Source organism: Myodes glareolus, chromosome 4 (assembly GCF_982192425.1).
Source record: "Myodes glareolus chromosome 4, mMyoGla1.1, whole genome shotgun sequence".
NCBI classification, from domain to species: Eukaryota; Metazoa; Chordata; class Mammalia; order Rodentia; family Cricetidae; genus Myodes; species Myodes glareolus.
Genome location: NC_142029.1, coordinates 25456679 through 25476884, shown reverse-complemented (window position 1 = coordinate 25476884; position 20206 = coordinate 25456679). Strand labels below are relative to the sequence as shown.

Genomic DNA, 20206 nt, shown 5'->3' with positions numbered 1-20206 from the left:
AATCTTAAATGGAAATGGGTCAAGTTAGTCCAGAGACAACATATAAAGTAGATCTAAAAAATCTAATTAACTCACAAACATATCACACCGCTCTTTTTAAGAATCCATTCAAACACTTGCTCATTCTCCAATCTGTCTACCTCAGTAAATTTCTCTAGTTAGAATGTCCCAAGTATCCTGAAGCCGTGGAACTTCACTTAGAGGTATAAACTGCCACTGTTGATGACATTACTCACTCTTTTTCTAAATGATTCTTAGTGCTTAAATACACAGGAAGGTGAATTCATGTGTACAGCATGAAAGAAACAGAACTAAAACCCCTACAAAGTACAACTACAAAACATGGTTGAAATGGGACGGCTTTGTAACCTCCTTTATGATGAATATGTCCTTTTGCCAACTTTGCAATGTAGCATTTTTCAAGTTCTAACTTGGTTGCCTACAAGTAATACACTTCACTGGTAAAGATGCATGTCGATCTAAAGAAAGAGTTGGAAAAAGACATAAGTCCTTATATATTAAGGAATAGATCAACTCAGAAGATTTAACAGTTACATATACCTCAGATGAAACCACCAAATATTTAAGGCAAATATTATTTCTAAAGGGAGAACATACTCCAGCATAATGATACCTGGAACCTCAGACTGATGGGAAATCTGAGTGGAGCCATACTCTGAAGCAGATGAGCATTTACAGAATATTTGTTGCAGCTGCACAGTACACATTCCTTACAGTTCATGCAACGTCTCTAGGAAAGATCAGATGCTAGGCCAGAAATACAAGTCTCAGTGTGGTGGTCCATGCCTGTAATCCCAGCAAAGAAAGTCAGGAAACTTTTCACATTCACTGAGACCTGCCTGGGCTATGTGGGTGAGACCCTGTCTCGAACAAAACAAGTCACAACAGAGTGAAACTGTAAATTAAGAACGGAGACTATACAAGGGAAACAACTTACTCTTAAATGACCTTGAAGACAGAAAGAAAACATCGAAACCAACGACAACACATCAGAAGTAATACCGAGTCTATGAAACAAATACATGCATATAATGGATAGAATAAAGGTCAAATCAGAAATAAAACAAACCACAAAGAATGTGCAAAAGATCAGCTGGCTCTTTGAAAGGATAAAAAACCTGACAAACCTATAAAAAGACGAACCAAGAAAGGAAGACCCAAATAAAACCAGAGAGGATAGATACCATAAAAATACAAAGAAATTATGTGCCATTCTTTCAGATTCTGAAGAACTATATACAAGACATGGGTAAATTCCTGAACACACAAAACCTACTAAAATTTAGCCAAAAAAACAAAGTATAAACAGATCAATATTGGGCTTGAGACAGTAGAAGGCCCACACCTACTTGATTGTCTCCGGCTCTATAGACACCACTGCACTGGCCAGGTAGATCCTATCCTTTACAGGGAAATGGGTGGAACCGCACGATGTCATGTTAAGTGAATAAGCTAGACACAGATACATGATTACATGTTCCTACTCACACTTGAAATGAGCACACACCAACATCTTGAAAGTAGAAGTGATATGTTAGTAAAGAGTGAGGAGCTAGGGGAGGAAAGAAGTATAGTGGACATGATGTGCATCTACCCCAGTGACCACTAACCTATCCAGTTAGTGTGTGTGTTAGCTACAGCAAACAGAGACGGAAGGGATTGTGCCCAACTCTTTCTGTAAGGCATCACTCAGTATCTAACCTGAGGCAGTATAAAGGAGCCAGAATGCCAATGTTTCTGTAATATAAAAAAGCCACACCATAACCAAGTAGGAGTCATCCTAGGGATGCAAGGACAGATCAACATACTCAAACCAGTAAATGTGACACACAATAGCAACGAAATGAAGGACAATATCCTTGCAGGCATCACAAAAATGTAGAGAAAGCATTGATAAATTACTGAATAGTAATAAAAAGGTATATGACTGACATACAAAGACAAGTGAAAGAACTTAAGAAATTAGTCCGTGTTGATACGGCTAACTACTTTTTGACAAAGATGCAAAAAAATACAGAATATAAAGGATATATTGATAATGGCAAAATTGTATCCATATACAGAAGATAAAGAAGTCTTCTCACTGAATAAAACTATCAACTCAAAATGATCACCTCCCCCTTTTAAACCACTTTCATCAGTTAAATGCACTTTCTAGATGACTAGAGCATGTTGAACTTTATTACACAGAGATTACTAGATTCTCTAATCTTGGACTCTATTCAAGCCCTCTCCTTTCAAATGAATTTGTATTTTATGCCCTGGAGTCTTTTGTCAGTGAAGTTCTGCCCTCGAGTTAACAATCCTATTGTCCTGACACAAAGTGTATTACATTTATGTATGTGTGGAGGTCCGAGGACAACTTGGGGGAATTTGTTCTCTTCTCCTGCCATGGGGTCCCTAACATTCATACCCAGGTGTTAGCCTTGGCAGCAGCACCTTTACCCACTGAGCCATCTCACTGGCTCTAGATCATAAGATTTATCCTTAATGGCACTAGTCTTTCTAACAGCACAGTCTCTTTGTTCAATCCACTTCAAAGTTTCAAATCTGCTCACATACCCCCTCACCAAATTGCACCTGTTCTTATGTTTTCTCTCCATCTCTGTAGATCTGGCCAAAGCAGTGAGCCATAGCTCTGTGCTACATACAACTTGTACAACTTGTATACTACACTGTTTTATAAGGTGCTCCACCAAATAAACTAGTCCACAACATAATTCAGCTTCACTCAGGGTAGCAGGACAAAAGCAGATGTTGCAGTTTGTAGCCTGTGTGCTCATTTCCAGGAGAGTCCTTGAAGCCTCATAAGCCCACTGTACCGTCTGCATTTCTGTTGGTGTTCTTATCTATACTCCTGCCAGAATGATTCTAGGGCTTCTCTACCTTATGCTCGTATATTCTTTCTACAAACCAGTTCCGATGGCCCAAAAATCAAAAGATCAGATTTATCACAACAAAGATAACATTTCTTGTTAGCACTTTTTTCTGTCTTTTCTCATTGCTGTGGTAGCAGCACAGAGGAGAAGGGCTTTATTTTGACTCATGGTATAGGAAATTACAGTCCATCCTGGTGGGGAGGGCACAAAAGCAGTGGCAGCTTCTCTCTGTGGCAAAACTTAATATGTAACCTAATATTTCATGGACAGAGCTCATGGCAGGTTCTGCAAGACCAATTCCCTAGTAGCCCACCTGCCATGTCGCGCAGCCTGCCCAAACAGTGCCATGGTCAGTTAGGGACCAGGTGTTCAAATCACCGTCTCATGGTGGAGTGTTTCACATTTAAGCCATAACAACCTGGGAAACCTGCTAAAAGTTTCAGCCTCTTCTCAGGGATGAAGCCACCGGCAGACCTGAACAAACCACAGAAGAGGAAAGAGTGGATTGTCATCATTTGCAGATGAAGTGATTATATATCTAAGACATTCTGAGCATTTTTGCTCGCTCGCTCGCTCACTCTCAGTCCCACATACAGAACCAGATATCTTACACGTTACATGAACTCTCCATCCTGAGCTCATCCTTTGGTACTCAGGATTGAACCTAGGGTCTTGGCCATGCTAGGCAAGATCTCTGCCATGAGCTGCATTTCCAGCCCGATACTAAATCCTAAACACAGAGACCGAAAAGCTTAGTGAGGTGGTCACATAGGATATGGAGGAAGACTCTGGAAAGATGGCCCAGTGGTTAAGATATCTGGCTGCTTTTCCAGAGGACCTAGATTCTATCCCCAGAACCCACATGGTAGCTCACAACCTTAGGCCATCCAGTACCCTCTATCCTCTTCTGGCTTCTTGGGGTACTTCAAATTCATGATACACGTACATGAAGACAAACACCTATACACAAAAAATTAAAAAAAATAGAGGGAAAAAATAATTTTGAACACAACAAAAAACTCCCTATCATAGCATCAGCAAAGACTCAAAAGTATTCAACAACAAACAAAAATATGCAAGACCACTGGGCATGCCTGAGACTCCTGATAATCCTATCACTTATAGCCAGAGTAGGAGAATTTTGAGTTTGAGGGTAGCCTGGGTTACATAAAAGAAACAAATGACCTAGAAAAGAAATAAAAGCCTCAACCATGCTATGTGTGTGAACACCCAGCATGGTAATAGCACAAAATTAAACACTAATTTTGTTCAGAAGTTTTCTGTAGGCAGACATTCCTTACAAGAAGCTAAATAAATCAAGTGGAGACAAGATAGAAATTGGGTAAGAATGTCCTAAAAATGCTAGGGTAAGAATGTCCTAAAAGTGCTAAAACTACAGTTGTTAGTACAAAATTGTATGCAGAACCAAATTAGATGGCAGTTTCCAGAAGCAGTAGCATCCTAACGCACAGCCTCTGGGAGTCACCTGGCTCTAGAACTTGCTAGAGCAGTTTCTTCACATTCAGGGCTGTGATTCGCACAGGGCACATCAGGGTACAGTTCCAACTTCAGGCGGCAGGTGGGAGGTGGCTCTGGAGAACATCTGCCCAGTTTGTCTTGGTGGATGCCCTGCCAGAGCTCTTCTGTTAAATCACTGCTTGTTGCCCTAAATTGTTAACAAAACTTGGCATAGATTTAACCCCAGTGACCCCCAGGAGGTTAGGGCTGAACGATTTGTTTTGATGTGGTGAATACAGAGCCTAACATTAATAGTTGCACCAAAGGAACAGCCACAGAGTATTATAAAAATTGCTAATGAGAGTATGTATATGCGTGTATATGTAAAACGATGAGATTTATGTATGGTAAAGAAGTGTGTGTGCCTTCATTTTTCATGTGTGGAACTAGAGGTTGAATCCAGACACTTGCACATAGGTAGGCAAACACACCACTGAAGTATGTTTTATGTTGGAATATTAAGTTACCCACTCACTCACAGTGCCAAGCCCAAGTAGGCCTTGAACTTCTTACCCTCTTGTCATACTTACTTAGTCTCTTAAGCAGCCAGGTTAAAGCCTGCACCATCAGGTATGGTTCATGTGTATTAAAATTAAGTGTTTCTAGCAGGAAATGTGACCCAAGGAGAGATGGAACTGTGATTCCCCTCCCCTTGAAACATATTTATAATTACATAATTTTTAAAGGCAATTAAAATGTGTACCCTGTATAATTTTCAACTGCTGGTTTGCTAAATTAACTTTGCAGAGTACATAAAAGGTGATCTAATGACCAAAACAAACCAGTGTTATTTCCTTCTCTCCATGGAGATGTTGTCTGACAATTTCATATGGAAAACTGCCAGTTGTGAAGCATAGGCCATCAAATGTGAGAATCCTGAGTTTCAAAAAGTGGTGTGGCTTTCCCCCTAGAAATGCCATAGAGCACTGTCAGCACTGTCCTCATTCTTAACTGAAGGTGAGCAGACAGCAAGGAAGCTCTACCAAGATGCAGGTGCTGCCAATCAGTGGATGGATGCTTATTGGCCATGCAGTTGGCTTCACATACAGGCTCCCACAGAACAACACACCAGTGCATTTCAGGCCCACTCAGGGACAGCACTCACTTCTTTGGACAGAGATATGTCTCTGGGTATGCAGTCTCTGAAAGTGTGTGTGTGTGGGGGGGCCTTCTGTAACATGAGGGCCGGCTCGTTGGGGTATCTGTTCCTGCCCGGTACCCCACAACCGGCAAATCCCAAAGACAATCTCACAAAGTCTACATTAGGTTATAAACTGATTGGCCCATTAGGTCAGGCTTCTTATTAGTCCTTGTAACTTATATTAATCCATTATCATTATCTATGTTAGCCACACGGCTCAGTACCTTTCTCAGTGTGACATCTCACATGTTGCCTCTTTGGTGGTCTGGGCAGGAATGGCGGTGTGAGCTTCCTGCTTCCCAGAATACTCCCAGTCTCTTTGCTCCACCCCTACTTCCTGTCTGGCTTTCCCGCCTATACTGCCTGCCTGGCCAATCAGCGTTTTATTAAAATATGATTGACAGAATACAAACAATTCTCCCACACCATTTCCCTCTTTTTTTTTTTAAACAAAGGAAAATACCCATAGTCCATTTGTTGGGAATGTGGGCGTAGTATTTCAGGCTACTTCCTGCTGGTTGGGGGCGCTGATAATCTTATAGGGACCTAAAGAAAATTTAGAGTTATAATCAAGTCCTGACTGGAGTATCCTGTGAGTCTTGATCATCCCAGGCAGCAGTCTTGAACCTGTTCTGGATGAAGAACTCAGATATCTGGGCCATCTGTTCCTGTCGGAGATTTCTCAGGTGGTCTTCCTTTATCAAACCTGATTTTCCTTAACTCAGAATGAATCCACAGCCTCTCATTTCCTGTGGAAACAAAAGCACAATCTTTTCTCCAAAGTAGCATACCTTTTGACTTCAATTTTGAAGCCAAGGTATTTTCAAAATACCTATCTTGGGTTAGTTCAGCAGCATTTATAAACAACAGTCTTTTAGCAGCTGTTACTCCTTCCTCAGTATTCAAACAATTCAAAGAGAGCATGATGGCATACAGTATTAAGATTCTCTGTGTATTTTCCATCTTTATATGGCTTTATTTTAACCTCTTTCTTTTTTCTTTTAACTTTTGCCTTTTTGAGACAGGTTCTCTGTATATGTCTTTGTCCTGGAATAACTCTGTAGACCAGGCTGTTGTTGAACTCACAGAGATTCCTCTGTCTCTGCCTCCCCAGTGCTGGGCTCAAAGGTGTATGCTACCACACCTTGAACTCACAGAGATCCTCTGACTCTGCCTCCCAGACATTGGGTTTAAAGGTGTGTGCTACCACACCTTGAAGTCACAGAGGTCAATCTATCTCTACCTCCCAGGCATTGGGATTAAAGGTGTGTACTACCACACCCAACTACTCTCTTTCTTTCTTTTTACTTTAAGAACTTTAACTTTTATCCTGCATATATTTTTAACACAGTGTAAACCATTAAGAGGTTTTCTTTGTCTTTGAATCTCTCTTTGCTGTATGTCTCTCTTTTTCTGACCACATGAGTCTTTAAGGAGAGGATGAAAGCCGTGGCTTTAACGGCTAGATCCAGCCCATTCCTTAGCTTTCCAGCCTCATGGCAGAGCAGAGCCATTTTTATCATCACAACTCTACAGTGTTTCAAGGTCCCTGCCAGCAAACAAGCAGTAGCATTCTGCTCATAGACCACACTCAGTCGGACTGCCTGCCTTAAAGAGTCAGAGATTGCCCTGGCAGGACAGCCCAGAAAGGCAACATTTTAAAACAGCAAAACTTTTTTCCTGGTACGACTGAAAACCCGAAAAGCATGCATTCAGCTTTTCATCAACACCGTTTAAGTGTTTTGTGGCAGGACCTCTTAAAAGAGCTGCAGGGTTTTGCAGCTAAAGTTGAGTCAGGAAGCCTCTTAGATGAGAGCGCTTGTTTGCCTCTAGCAAGCAGCAAAGACCTGAGAAATTGCTGCCACCAAGAAAACATGCTTTATTCTATTCTTTCCTAAGCTTTCTCAGGCTTTCTGTGGATGCAGTTATCCACGTGGGCGCCATCAGTAACATGAGGGCCGGCTTGTTGGGGTTCCCACAGCCCTCAAGCCCCAAAGAAAATTACACACAGGACTCGATTAGGTTATAAACTGATTGGCCCATTAGGTCAGGCTTCTTATTAGTCCTTGTAACTTATATTAATCCATTATCATTATCTATGTTAGCCACACGGCTCAGTACCTTTCTCAGTGTGACATCTCACATGTTGCCTCTTTGGTGGTCTGGGCAGGAATGGTGGAGTGAGCTTCCTGCTTCCCAGAATACTCCCAGTCTCTTTGCTCCACCCCTACTTCCTGTCTGGCTTTCCTGCCTATACTACCTGCCTGGCCAATCAGTGTTTTATTAAAATATGATTGACAGAATGCAAACAATTCTCCCGCACCAGCCTTCCTTAGTGTAGAAAAGCATTCTAAGCTGGCACAGCGGATTAGCTGACAAAGTACAAGGCTCTAACGGGTTTGCTTCACAGGCAGCACCCAGAAGCCATATAAAAATGCCAGGCATGCCTGCAATGTCAACACTGGGCAGGAAGACAGAGAAGCGTCTTTAGAACTTGGTGCCCAGTCAGTTTATTTAGTGAGCTTCAGGCCAAAGAGTGACCTTTCTCAAAGGAAGTGGATGACATTCCCGAGAAGAACATCTTAGGTGGTACTCCTGCCTCTGTATGCACCAGTGCATGCATGCACAGGCAGACATGGACATTTTTTTTTTTAAAGAAACACGCTAAGTCTAGAATTTGGGGGAAAATTCTGACCAAACTGATCAAACAACAACAGAACTCCCAGAACACAAACACTCTTTAGCCTATCACCCCGTTTTATCTTGGTTAAAGATTTGGGTATCAAATGGCTGTCTAATGTAGCAGTACTGCTTGTCCCAAACTCTGTCCCTCCTGCCTTTGCTCTCTGTCAAGTGTGAACACTTGGGCTGTTCTTGGTCTCCCTAGGCAGTCAGGTGAGGTCAGCTCTCCTCTGCTGCTGTGAGCATCAGCACTGTTACTCACAAACTCCTGCTGGAATCTGTTGGAACTGCATTGACTGTGGTTTTGGAAGGAGGGAAATAACTAATAACTTCTTTATTAGTCTTGTAGGATTTTCTACATATAAAATCATCTTATTTGCAGGTTTTAATTTTTCCTTTCCACTTTAGATTGTTTTCTATTTTTCTTGCCTCTTTTCTCTGGCTAAAACTTTAAGAGTCATGTTGAATAGATGTGGCAAACATGGGGTCCTTGTTTATTTTTACTAGGGTGGAATTTCACCCTAGGGTGGAATTTCACCCTGAAGTTTTTCATATGTGGCTTTTATCATGAGGTCTCATCTAGTCTGAGTGTTAAGACAGTGATTCAGAATATGGGAAATTGTTTTCTTTCCTCATTCCACATCCTTTCTCCCATATCCCTGGACCCTGCCACAGCCAGCTTTTTACATGATGCAGCACACACTGGTTGATAAAAACATTCATGGTTAGCTTCAAAACTCAAGGGCATCATAGACATCAGTCAGTCTAAAGGGAGTCATAGTACAGCCCGTCTGCATTGCAGCCACTGATCTTTATAGCTACAGAGCATGGTGCTTAAGAGGCCCATGACGATACAGCACCTTGTATTTATTTATAAATTCTGGGAGGCTTACTCAAGGAAGGGCAAAGCTGAAACAATATGTCTTCCCTGAGGATAATGGGAGGGGATCAAGCTGAGGAAGGTTTAAAGGAGGAAGTTGAGAGGGAGCCTGGATATTTCTAGAAGGCACAAAAGCATAGTCATAGATACATGGGCCTCATGACTCAGTGGCCCATCAAGTACAGGCCACACCTAGGTTCCTTCTAGACTTTGCCCTGTCCAGTTTTTCCAAAGGGGCTCTTACTGGCATTAGAGGCCAAGGCTGATTCTGACCTTTATTTTGAGAATAGTGACATCATTGCCTTCCCTTGCCCATCTAGATTTCTGCTTGCTACCCATTTTACAAAACTAATCCAATATTTTAAGAATAAAGTCTAAGCTGGGTGGTGGTGGTGCAGGCCTTTAATCCAAGCACTCAAGAAGCAGAGGCAGGCGAATCTCTGTGATATCAAGATCAGCCTGGTATACAAGAGCTAGTTTCCAGGACAGGCTCCAAAGCTACAGAGAAACCCTGTCTTGAAAACAAAAAAAACAAAAACAAAACAAAACCAAAAAGAGAAGAATACAGTCTATAATATAGAGACAAGAGACGGGCGAAGAAATTAACACCACAGCCGGGGGTCACGGATAGGCCGAGGAAATATCTGGGCTGGTGGTGGCCCACAGCTGCACAGGTATCCACCCTATGGCTCTACCAGATGCTGTGTGCACAGACTCTGGCTTCTCCCTACTAGACAGAGTCAGTTTCTTGCCCTAAGAATTGGGTACACAGGCATTTGTATTTTTCCATTAAATAACATGTATCTTCTGCAGACTAAGTTACTAACTCCAGCAGGAGTCCGGAAAGTTCCCTGCACAGAGTAAGCACAGAGGCCTTGCATCTGTTCTTGCAACATAGAAGCAGCCAGACCACGTGCGAACAGAGCCAGGTAGCTTGATGATCTGGCTTAGTACCAGTTTACCAACCCCAGATTAAACAATTAAAACCTTTTAATGCTTTATCTAGGGGCTCTGAATCATAGGGACGTAGAGTAGCTGTAAGATTGGAACGTTTGATTTAAATCTGATTCTATGTGCTTGGGACATACACTGAGAGGAAATAGCTATTGAAGTGCTGATTTCACTAGAAGTCCATCTTTATTAGGATTTACAGATGAACTCTGAAAAGTGTAAAGCTAGGTATTTTGAACATAGTCTTTCTTCCCAGCAAAAGTTTCTGGTCTCGAGTTTGTTCCAGTTTCTGGTCTCGAGTTTGTTCCCAGGGATGGCTGATTTTTAAAGTTATATAGCTGAAAACCATGAGCTGGAAACTTGGGTCCTTTTGCTTCAAGTTAGTCTTTCCACACGCTCTTAAAGTCACCTCATTTTAATACGCTGTCAAAAACACTCTTATTGCAGATTGTCTCCGAAGCTTCACCGACCTAGAGGAACTTGACGAGACAGAGTTGTATATGTGCCACAAGTGCAAAAAGAAACAGAAGTCCACAAAAAAGTTTTGGATTCAGAAACTTCCCAAGGTCAGTGATGTATTTCATTTAGGGAGCATTTATGGAGAGGATGCCTGGGAAGGAGAGTTAGATTAGTAGCTGTCAGCAGTTCCGGGCTGGTGTGTGAGGTTTGCAGTCAGAGCTGAAACCTGGTCATTTATAAGGTGCGCCGGAAGAGAGCAGTATCGGGGTCAGAAGGAAAAGTGGGCATCTGATGCACTGAGCCGACAGCTGGGCAGTCTGGAAGGCGGCTCAGGGTGTCTCAGTCCTGGTCCTGGTCTGTCACCAGGTGCTGTGTTTGCACTTGAAGAGGTTCCACTGGACAGCATATTTAAGAAACAAAGTTGATACGTACGTAGAATTCCCGCTGAGAGGCCTGGACATGAAGTGCTACCTACTAGAGGTAAGGCAGCCAGGAGAGAATTCTTCACAGCAGGCACTGAGCTGTCCTCGACAACTCCTAACTCAGCTCCTGGTGTCCTCTGCTTTGTTCTGTAGCCAGAGAACAGTGGCCCAGAGAGTTGCCTGTATGACCTCGCTGCGGTGGTGGTGCACCATGGCTCTGGGTAAGTTGTCAGCTCCTTGGAGTTGGGAGTCCTTAGAAGCCACACAGGATGGCCTGCAATTTCTAGTCACTCACTGAGTGTCCCTGCACTCCCTAAAAGTGGGTGTGGAGTCACTAACTGGATGAAGTGTTCACTGTGGAGCACTCTTGAGAAGAAGCTGAGAGGCATGAAGGCAGAACTGGGAGAAAACTGGCTCCTTATGCTAGTTCAAATTTAAGTAACCATGTCATCTAATTTAAAGATTCATTTTTAGTTTTGTAGAATTAAGGGTTTTTTTTGTTTGTTTGTTTTGCTTTGTTTTTTTTTGAGACAGGGTTTCTCTGCAGCTTTGGAGCCTGCCCTGGAACTAGCTCTTGTAGATCAGGCTGGTCTCAAACTCAGAGATCTGCCTGCCTGTGCTTCTCAAGTGTTGGGATTAAAGGTGTGCGCCACAACCACCCGGCATGTTTTTTTTTTCCTTTGTGCTGGAAGCTTGGTTTGTAGTTTGGGTTTACCTTTCTGATTTCTAATCTGATAAAGAATAGTTACTTTACTTTCAAACTTGGATCAGTGTATTTGGGCAAGCCATCACCCATATCACAATCCCTTTCCCTCTCTATGTGTGGACATTCTCCCACTGATCTGTCAGCAGTGAGTCTGGGGGAGTCTGAGTCCCACTGCTTTCTATAAGCATCCTGTTGTGTCTAAGTTGGTAGGCTTCTCTTAGACATAAGAAAATCAGGTGGATTCTGAATTAGTAGGTAACAGGGACACTTGTAGTGTCTTTACTAATGGAACTATTTTTATATTCAACCTTACTATTTTTGTTCCTGGAATCCCTCTGTGATCCTCTCTACCACCGGCCTGCACTGCCAAGCTGTAGTCACATGTTTTTGTATTTGGCAATTGTATTTTTTTCTAATGTCCTCTCCTTGTTTTATGGTTGCAGTGTCTTCCTCACACTGTTAGCCTTGCGAGTTTTGTTCTCTCCGACTTTCTGCAGATGATCCCCGCGTGTGTCTCATGCGTCCCTTTTGTTCTCATCTCTAGAGCTGTGTCTTTTCCCGGATGTGGGGAAGGCAGACTCTGCCAGGGGTCTCTGTGGCAGCTGTCAGTCTTCACATGCTCTTCTCACCGGGCAGTGCTGACAGGGCAGAGCCCTTTGTGACCGTGTCATAGGGGAGACGTCAAGGCACACTGATTTCCCCAGTTTTCTGACAAGAACTCTGGCATTAGGTCTGCATGTTTTCCAGAGCCTTCCACACATACTTACGAGGCTGTCTGCAGCTCTCGTTTCTGCAGTGCCTCAATGCCATCTGCTGTGCATTCTAGAAACTCATTTTTGGTCAGTTTTGATGTGCTCTTTGGTTCTCAGTGTCAGTATATTCCTTGTCTGCGGGCTTAGAGGGAGGTAAACACAAGAACTCACCTAACCATTTCAAACCAGAGGTCTCCAGGATTCATTCTTTTAATTACTGTCCTCATTAACCTCTAGTACTGCATAGTTGTAAAGAACCATTAGTGATTTCTGTAATCTTTTATCATTATTGAGACTGGGTCTCACTGTGTAGTTCTGGAACTCACTCTGTAGACCAGGCTGGCCTCAAACTCGCAGAGATCCAAGTGCCTTTGCCCCCCAAGTTCTGGGATTAAAGGTGTGAGCCACCACCCAGCCCTTCTTATATTTACTCATTTATTTACTGCTGTAGTCTTTTCCTTTATCTTTTGCCTTTTCTTTACAGGGTTGGTTCTGGACATTACACAGCATATGCAACTCATGAAGGCCGCTGGTTCCATTTCAATGACAGTACTGTGACCATGACTGATGAGGAGACCGTTGGCAAGGCAAAGGCCTACATTCTGTTCTATGTGGAGCGTCAGGCCAGAGCTGGATCAGATAAACTTTAATACTTCCTCTGACCACAGTTTAATTGTACCGGACAAACATTTCCAATTTTCCATAAATACTTGATCCAAGAGTTAATTTTGTTATGCACTTTTTCAATTTCCAGTTTGGGGTTTAGTTTGGTCAGTGGTAGTGACTTACTCAATATGGGCACCAACTAATTTTTGTTGTTGTTCTACCAGAAAACCTCAGCAGGCATCTTGATTGGCTGCTTTAGTTGTAATAACTCAAGTTTTATATGTAGTTTCCAGGACTTAGCTGTTTGACTTTTTATATTAATGTTTTCAGTTCTCACCAAGGCACATGTGCTCTGTCCTCACATTCTGGGAGCCACCCCACTTGCTGCCTTTCATAGCAGTCAGGATTGTGTGCGCAGGACCTGTGGCCACGGGTCTCACAGTGACTGCTCAGGAATTCTGACTGTAGGCAGTAGCTGAAGGGCAGGAGACCAGGCCGTTGCTACTGCCTGTGTCTCTGGGCTGCTGTTTCTCAGCGTTAAATAAACCTGTCCGTTCTGTTGCATCCATGATGAAGTCCCAGAATCACTTGATTTCTTGTTTCTGTTCTACTGTTAGTATTTCTTAGAGCAGATTGGCTAAGAACAATGAGACTCTGCTTCGTGGTAGAGGTACATTCCATGAAGCGGGCTCTGTTTGTGCATCAGAGGTGAGGTGTTGCCATCCAGAGTGGACAGTCACCTGACTTCAGGTGCTGCTGTGAGCCCTTCCAGACACAAGTGGAGTCAGCCTGAGAGCAGAGCCAGGTGAAAGTATTTTTGTCTCTGACAAGAAATAGCTTCTATTCTTGAATTCAGTAACTTAAAAAAAATTACTGTTCGCAAAAATAGGTAGAAGCACTATTTGGATTCAACCCAAATTGAAATTTGGCCCATTTAAAGAAGGCAGCTAATGGCAAGTGCTGGAGGCCAGTGATTGGATTTGGGGATGGAGGTAATGCAGCCTGCAAGTCAAGAGTACAGAGCTCCAACACAGTTTGCTCCATGGTCATCTCCGAAAGGGACAAAATGTACTTCATGCAGACTTTTTAGCGATCTTATTTTTCTATTTAAGAGAAGAGTCTGGTAGCTTTCCTTGGCTACTGTGAAGCTGATGGAGCTGGATAAATCCTGCATTCCCTCCGAGCAGAAATGACATACTGGATCAGCACTTCAATACAAACCTAACTTGATCCCATCAGGACAGTGGCCACACTCCTCAGTCACAGTAGTCATGGTCCCAGTGCCGGACGCAGGACAGTGCAGTCCAGTGCGTTTTCTACAGGGCATGGGTTCTCTTGCACAACACTGACAAAAATGTGGCATTGTGTTTCCATGGGAAGCTGTGGAGCTGTGCTGAGTTACATGAGGTAGAGGCACGTGCAGTTATCTCTGTCCTGCTGGTTTGACCCACAGACACATGTGATATGATTAACACAGCTAAGCCTGACTGTGAGTCTCATCTGATCTTGAACAAGCTCATGCAGATCCAGGCCCTTCTGCCTAGAAGGGAGACCCTAGACTCTGAACAATGGCATTTGTGCCTTGGCATCTCAATGGGCCAAGACTCAGACGGAGCAGCCGTTGTCACCCCAGGTGGAATGCAGTGGCAGATTGGACTGCTGTGTTGGCATACAAGGGGACTGCATCATCTCTGGGATTTTTGTAGTGGTTTTATTGCTTGATTTTACTTAAGCAACAATGTCTGAGTGGCGCCATGAACTGCACCCATTTGCATTGTGCATCTGAACATCCATGATGTAAATGTGCCTGTATTTTAAATCTGTGTAGCCTTATCACACCTGTTATACAAGCTCATCTTTCTGTGCTGTTTACGGCTTTCCCTGTACCATGCATTCCAGCCTGCATGCAGCTTTTTGCTCAGAGCTTATGCTGAGGCAGGACCTCACACATACCCTGTCCCATCAGCCCCTGGGAACAGGAAACTCCAAGTCCTCCCACACAGGTGGGGATAGAAACAGTTTGTGGCAACACAAGTCTCTCTCCATGGTGGAGAAACCTATGCTTATCCACTGTATTCTACTCAGTGTGTAGTGACGACAGATGATCGATTAAACCAGTCACATGTGTTGGCCCTGGTTGAGTGTTGTGTGTCTCACCTGTGGAACCTACTCAATGTTATCCCTTAAAGCCAAACTTCCCTTTCTTTGGTTTAATATACATAACCAGTCACCCATTGTTACCTCCTGGCCCCTTGAGCTCTCTCACGTCCCTCCTACTGCTTGAAGTCACCTCTTGATCAAGCTCTGGAAAGGCTCAGGTAAGAACAATTTTCACAGCCAGAGCATGAGTCCCCTGTGGCCAGGAGCAGCCCTGAGGAGATGCCACATGTGTCTGTGACTCACCGCTGGGCAGTACCCACAAGTGAATGGTGGCTATGCCGAGATCATGTGCATTAAAACTAGTAGTTGATATGATGCCTGGAGGAGATCACTGTGCTCATGACTCATTTGTTCTCACCGACATCCCATCCTGGTCCCGCCTCAGCATCCGGGCTGTTAGGAGGAAAGTGGCATTAAAGGAATCTCCTCTTTCCTGTGTTACTCCTGGGTTATTTCCAGTGGAGCTAAGCAATGTCAGAGCAGCAGGGGTCGTCCTATAGCCTACATGGGCAGAGGAAAGGTGGGTGGCCATAAGGGGTTCTGTACAGTCTTTTTAGGGAAAGCTGCTGCTGTCTTAAGTTTCTAGTGGTGTTGTATGAAGAGCATCTTGGCTAGTTCCGGCTCTGCAGTACAGCAGCGCCTGTCTCAGCTGTGCTGCCACACTCCACGCTCCTCCGAGGCAGGGCCGCTGGGAGTGCTTGCGTCTAAATCCACCAAACTTGCAGTTTACTGCAAGTCATTTACCATTAAGTATTCAAAAATAGAAACTAAAAAATAGTTGCCTCTGTCCATCCTCACATTTTGGGAAATACCTTCTGGGACAGATAATGAAACCATGTAGATGTATGTATGCATGTGCACGCCCACATAGAGAACATTCCAGCTGAATCTTCTAGGAAACAGTTTAGGGTAAAAATAGAGACCTTTGGGCCAAGAAAAGTCTTTGCCCAGAAAGGGCACTGGGATCTGAAGATAGCTCAGCCGGGGCCTTGCCTTGAAGCCATCGATCTCCTGAGCTTAAGTAACAGAAAAGAAACATGACCCTAGGCTTCCACTCACAGCTCAAAATGTGTCGCCTCCCTTAGTTCAGTGGATAGGACTGGCCTCTTCAGAGCAAGAGCAAGCAGAGGAGCCACACAGACACACTCTGAGGTCTGACAAAACTCAAAGACTGAAAGAAAGTCTTTGTTTCTTTGGGCTGTTGTGACCAATCACCTCTAATGAAAACACCTTGAAAAGCCAAGAGTCCTGTGACAACAGGACTGTCAGCTCAGAGAGGGGAAAAACCTTTTAAGGAAACTTAAACTTCAGTGGGCTGCTCTTCTGCCAGGACTGTCAGGCCCTCTGAACATAAGCCGGACCACAGATGGCTGTGCGTAAGTCTGGATCCTGACACCCGCCCTCCCCACCCCGAGCCTCAGCACCAGTTGTTGGCCAAAAATAAACACCATTCCTCAACCATATATGTCCACCAGTCCTGATCTTGGAGGAAGCAGGAGGCAGGTCAGACCCTTGCCGGGCGGGCACACTCACGTGAAGCAGCCGCTCAGCATGCACATAACCCAGCTCAATCGGGAGTGCCTGCTGTGCCTCTTCTCCTTCCTGGACAAGGACAGCAGGAAGAACCTCTCCAGGACCTGCTCCCAGCTCCGAGATGTGTTTGAGGACCCCACCCTCTGGCCCCTGCTGCACTTCCATTCCCTCGCAGAGCTCAAGAAGGACAACTTCCGGCTGGGCCCTGCACTGCGCAGCCTGTCCATCTGTTGGCATTCCAGCCGCGTGCAGGTGTGCAGCATCGAGGACTGGCTCAAAAGTGCCTTCCAGAGGAGCATCTGCAGCCAGCATGACAGCCTGGTTAACGAGTTCCTCCTGCAGGTGTGCGACAGGTAGGCCACCTTGCCCCTGAGCAGTGTGGCCTTGCTGGCCTTGGCTTCAGGGGGGACAGGGAAGCACGCATTCCAAGAGCAATGTGGCTCTGACTCAGTCTAAGGCCGACAACCAGTGCCCAAGAGTTGGGTAAAATCAGCTCCCTCTCAGTCTCAGCTCCTGAAGCTGCTGCTGTGGCAGAGGAACTGAGGTTCCAAGGCCTGTCCTTGGAGCAACTGTCTTCACTGGCAGCCATGAAGGGTTGGTTGGGTCCAGCTGAGCCTGGAGTTTTAAGGTCAAGCCCTGGGAAAAGACTCCAGAGGCATTGGTGGAGCCAGGCCTCTCATTTGGCCCAAGCAGCCCCCTAAGACCTGAGAATTGCTGATGAGGAAGGAGAGCCAAGTGCTCAGGTGAGCTGGGCTAAAGCCTGTTGCACAGTAGTGGTGTCTCTGAGGAACACACTCGTCTTGCACAGTACCCAGGGCAAGTGTTTCAGTTGTTAGAGGGGCAAAAGGGATGCTCCAAGACATAGTGCCCACTATGGGGCCACCAGATTTTTAGCAAATATATACCACCCGGTTAAATTCGAATTTGAGATGAAGCAACCCATGCCTTGCAAACATTCCCTATTTGATCTTTTGACACCTCTGCCCCCCATCCCTCGCACAGGCTGGGCCACCAAATGGGTTGGTCACACTTTCCTGGCTTTGCTGCAGTTGAAGGGAGAGTGCTCCCTGCTAGCAAACCAGTTCCAATGGCTGCCAGTTGCTGCCACACAAGGTTAATAGCCACTGTTGGCTGGCCTCAGCACAGGTACAGGAAATAACTGCAGTGGCCTGCCTCTCATGTATTCTTTTCCTTAAGTTGGGTTTGGGCTTGGCTCTGACTAGACCAGGCCGGGCCATTTTGATAGGTTTTTCAAAAAAACCAGACTGCAAGGTGATGACCGAAAAGGGGAGTTATCACAACCCCAACTTGGTTCACTCTTGCTGGAAGGTAACCAATTTAATCCTCCAAACCAGCAAAATTTGACTTCACAGGATCTGCTGAGCACTGGTCCCCGGTGTCAGAGAAGGTGCAAAGGGAGCTGGGTTTCCCCTTCTGATGCTGTGCAACTGACCCCAGACCAAGTGCATAAACTTTAATTTCACCTCATACCTTCTTTTTTTTCCCCTGCAAAATGAGAGAATTCTCCTATGTCACAGGTAAGAGGGTGAAGTGGCAAAGTACCTAGTCTACAGGAGAAGGGTAAAGTCAGATGGGCTCTGGTTTCTCCTGCCTTAGTTATTCTCAATCAGGCAATTTGCTGAGGGCTTACATGCACCTTAATAACAGCAGTATCTGGCCCAAAGTATCTACTTGTCAAGTCACCTGAGCCACTCTTCATCTACAAAACTGGGGTAGCACGCAAGGGGTGATTAGTGTTGAAGGCGCATGGGCTTCTCTGAGGGAGGCGTGGGCTCAGTGTGTGCAACGGTGCCACGCCAAGGATGTTTGAAGTTACTTTTATCTTCCCAGGCACGAGGGAGGTGCTATGGGGGGTGGGGGTGGAAAGGAACCTGGCCCTCTGGTCCAGATTCCGCTCCCTGACAGCAGGGTCCAGGCCCACTGGAAGGAGGCTCTGCCCCGGAGGAAGCAGAGTGACCCTCCTCGTCTCCAGGAAAGTGGGTATTGTCTACCTGCAGTGGGGCTCTGCACACTCAGACCTCAGTCCTCATAAGCGCATGGGTACACACTGCCCCCCACACCTACCACCCAGAAGTAAACTCTGGCCACACTACAACTAAGTCCTCGAGAGTGTCTCAACTTCAGGGCCTGGCTCCAGCTGCCTTAGGTTCCAGGCAACCGAGCTGAAAGCTAGACACAACACTCTGGCTTTTTAGCAGTTAGCCATTACTCCAGGAGACTCCTCCACCCCCAGAGTCCCCGTGCACACTCCCAGCCCCAGGGAGGATCAAAGGTTCCCAGCTGTCCTTCCCAGAGACTCAGGACACCGGCTCCTGCAGACACAGGGGACCCTGGCCACAGTCCTAGCCTTTCGGACTCGCGGCTGCCGTCTCCAGTGTAGGACTCCCGGGACCTGTTGCTCCTCGGCCCCGTGTCACCGCGCTTTCCCCGCAGGTGCCCCAACCTGGCGTCCCTTACGCTTTCGGGCTGCGGCCACGTCACCGACGACTGTCTGACTCGTCTGTTGCTCAGCTGCCCGCGCCTGCGTGCGCTGCGCCTCGAGAACTGCGCGCGCGTTACCAACCGCACTCTGGTGGCCGTGGCCGCGCACGGGCGCGCGCTGCAGACTCTGCACGTGGACTTCTGCCGCAACGTGAGCGCCGCTGGCCTGCTTCGCCTGCGCGCTGCCTGCCCGAGCCTGACCCTGAGCGCGGAGCACAGCGCGGCCATGATCCCCGACCAGCCGCCGCGCGCTCGCGGGTGCGCCGCCTCGCTTTTCCCGGCCGCACCTGGGGGACAGTGCCTACCTCACCCGACGAGTTCCGGTGGAGGACGCCCGCGCGATTAAACGAGCGATGTTTGTGAAACACTCGATGCGTCTTTTTATAGGTCCCTTCCGACCCCGCGGCTAGCCCGCGCACTAGGCTGGCGAGCAGCCTCTGAAGGGCGGAAGAACCCGAGCCTGGTGCCTCCCTAGCCGCTTATGCCCACACGGAAGCAGGATGCACAAGCAATTCTAGAAAACTCGCCCCTGTCACTGCATGACTGATAGTTACCAATTAGTTCTCCTACGGTTCTCACGAGGGAAAACGCATCACTTTTTAAAAAGCCAACATTTAAAGATAAAAGTAGTAGTAGCTCTGGTTAAGTGCTTGGACATGGAACCATTATTAGCTGATGGGAAAAACAAAAACAAAAGAACGAGATTTTCATTTCCTAAATTTCTGGCCGTGGGCCTGAACTTCAGGTCAGTTTCACTTTAGCTGTCCTGTCCCTGTGGTCAGGGCCTAGATAGGGACCGGACAAGCAGGGTAAATGGACAGTCAGGAGGTGGGCAAGCTCAAGTTCCACCGCCAGCTGTATCCAGATTCAGTCATTTATCTGCAGCCAGGTTTTTCAGTTTTCTGTGAAAGTTTCCCGATCGCAACCCAGAGGTTCCTTAATTTGTTCCCAAACGAGAAACAGCATGAAAAAGACAAATTCTGTTCTGTTCCCA

The 20206-nt window shown here is 45.7% G+C and overlaps 2 protein-coding genes across 6 annotated transcripts in view; both read left to right on the top strand.

Annotated features, from left to right (window-relative positions):
• Positions 1-15153, top strand: part of Usp3 (ubiquitin specific peptidase 3) — a 90910-nt gene extending 75757 nt beyond the window's left edge. For all 5 annotated transcript variants that reach the window (XM_087905332.1, XM_048424009.3, XM_048424007.3 and 2 more), the window contains exons 12-15: positions 10520-10638; positions 10898-11011; positions 11107-11174; positions 12896-15153. In XM_087905332.1, coding sequence (XP_087761458.1) covers positions 10520-10638; positions 10898-11011; positions 11107-11174; positions 12896-13061 — 467 coding nt within the window. In that variant the 3' untranslated portion in view covers positions 13062-15153. The remainder of the gene's footprint in view (positions 1-10519; positions 10639-10897; positions 11012-11106; positions 11175-12895) is intronic.
• Positions 15154-16640: 1487 nt separating this feature from the next.
• On the top strand, positions 16641-19579 carry Fbxl22 (F-box and leucine rich repeat protein 22). The gene is made up of 2 exons (XM_048424010.3): positions 16641-17063; positions 19165-19579. Exons 1-2 carry the CDS (start codon positions 16642-16644, stop codon positions 19556-19558), a joined length of 816 nt encoding a protein of 271 aa, XP_048279967.2. The 5' UTR covers position 16641; the 3' UTR covers positions 19559-19579.
• The last annotated feature ends 627 nt before the right edge of the window (positions 19580-20206 follow it).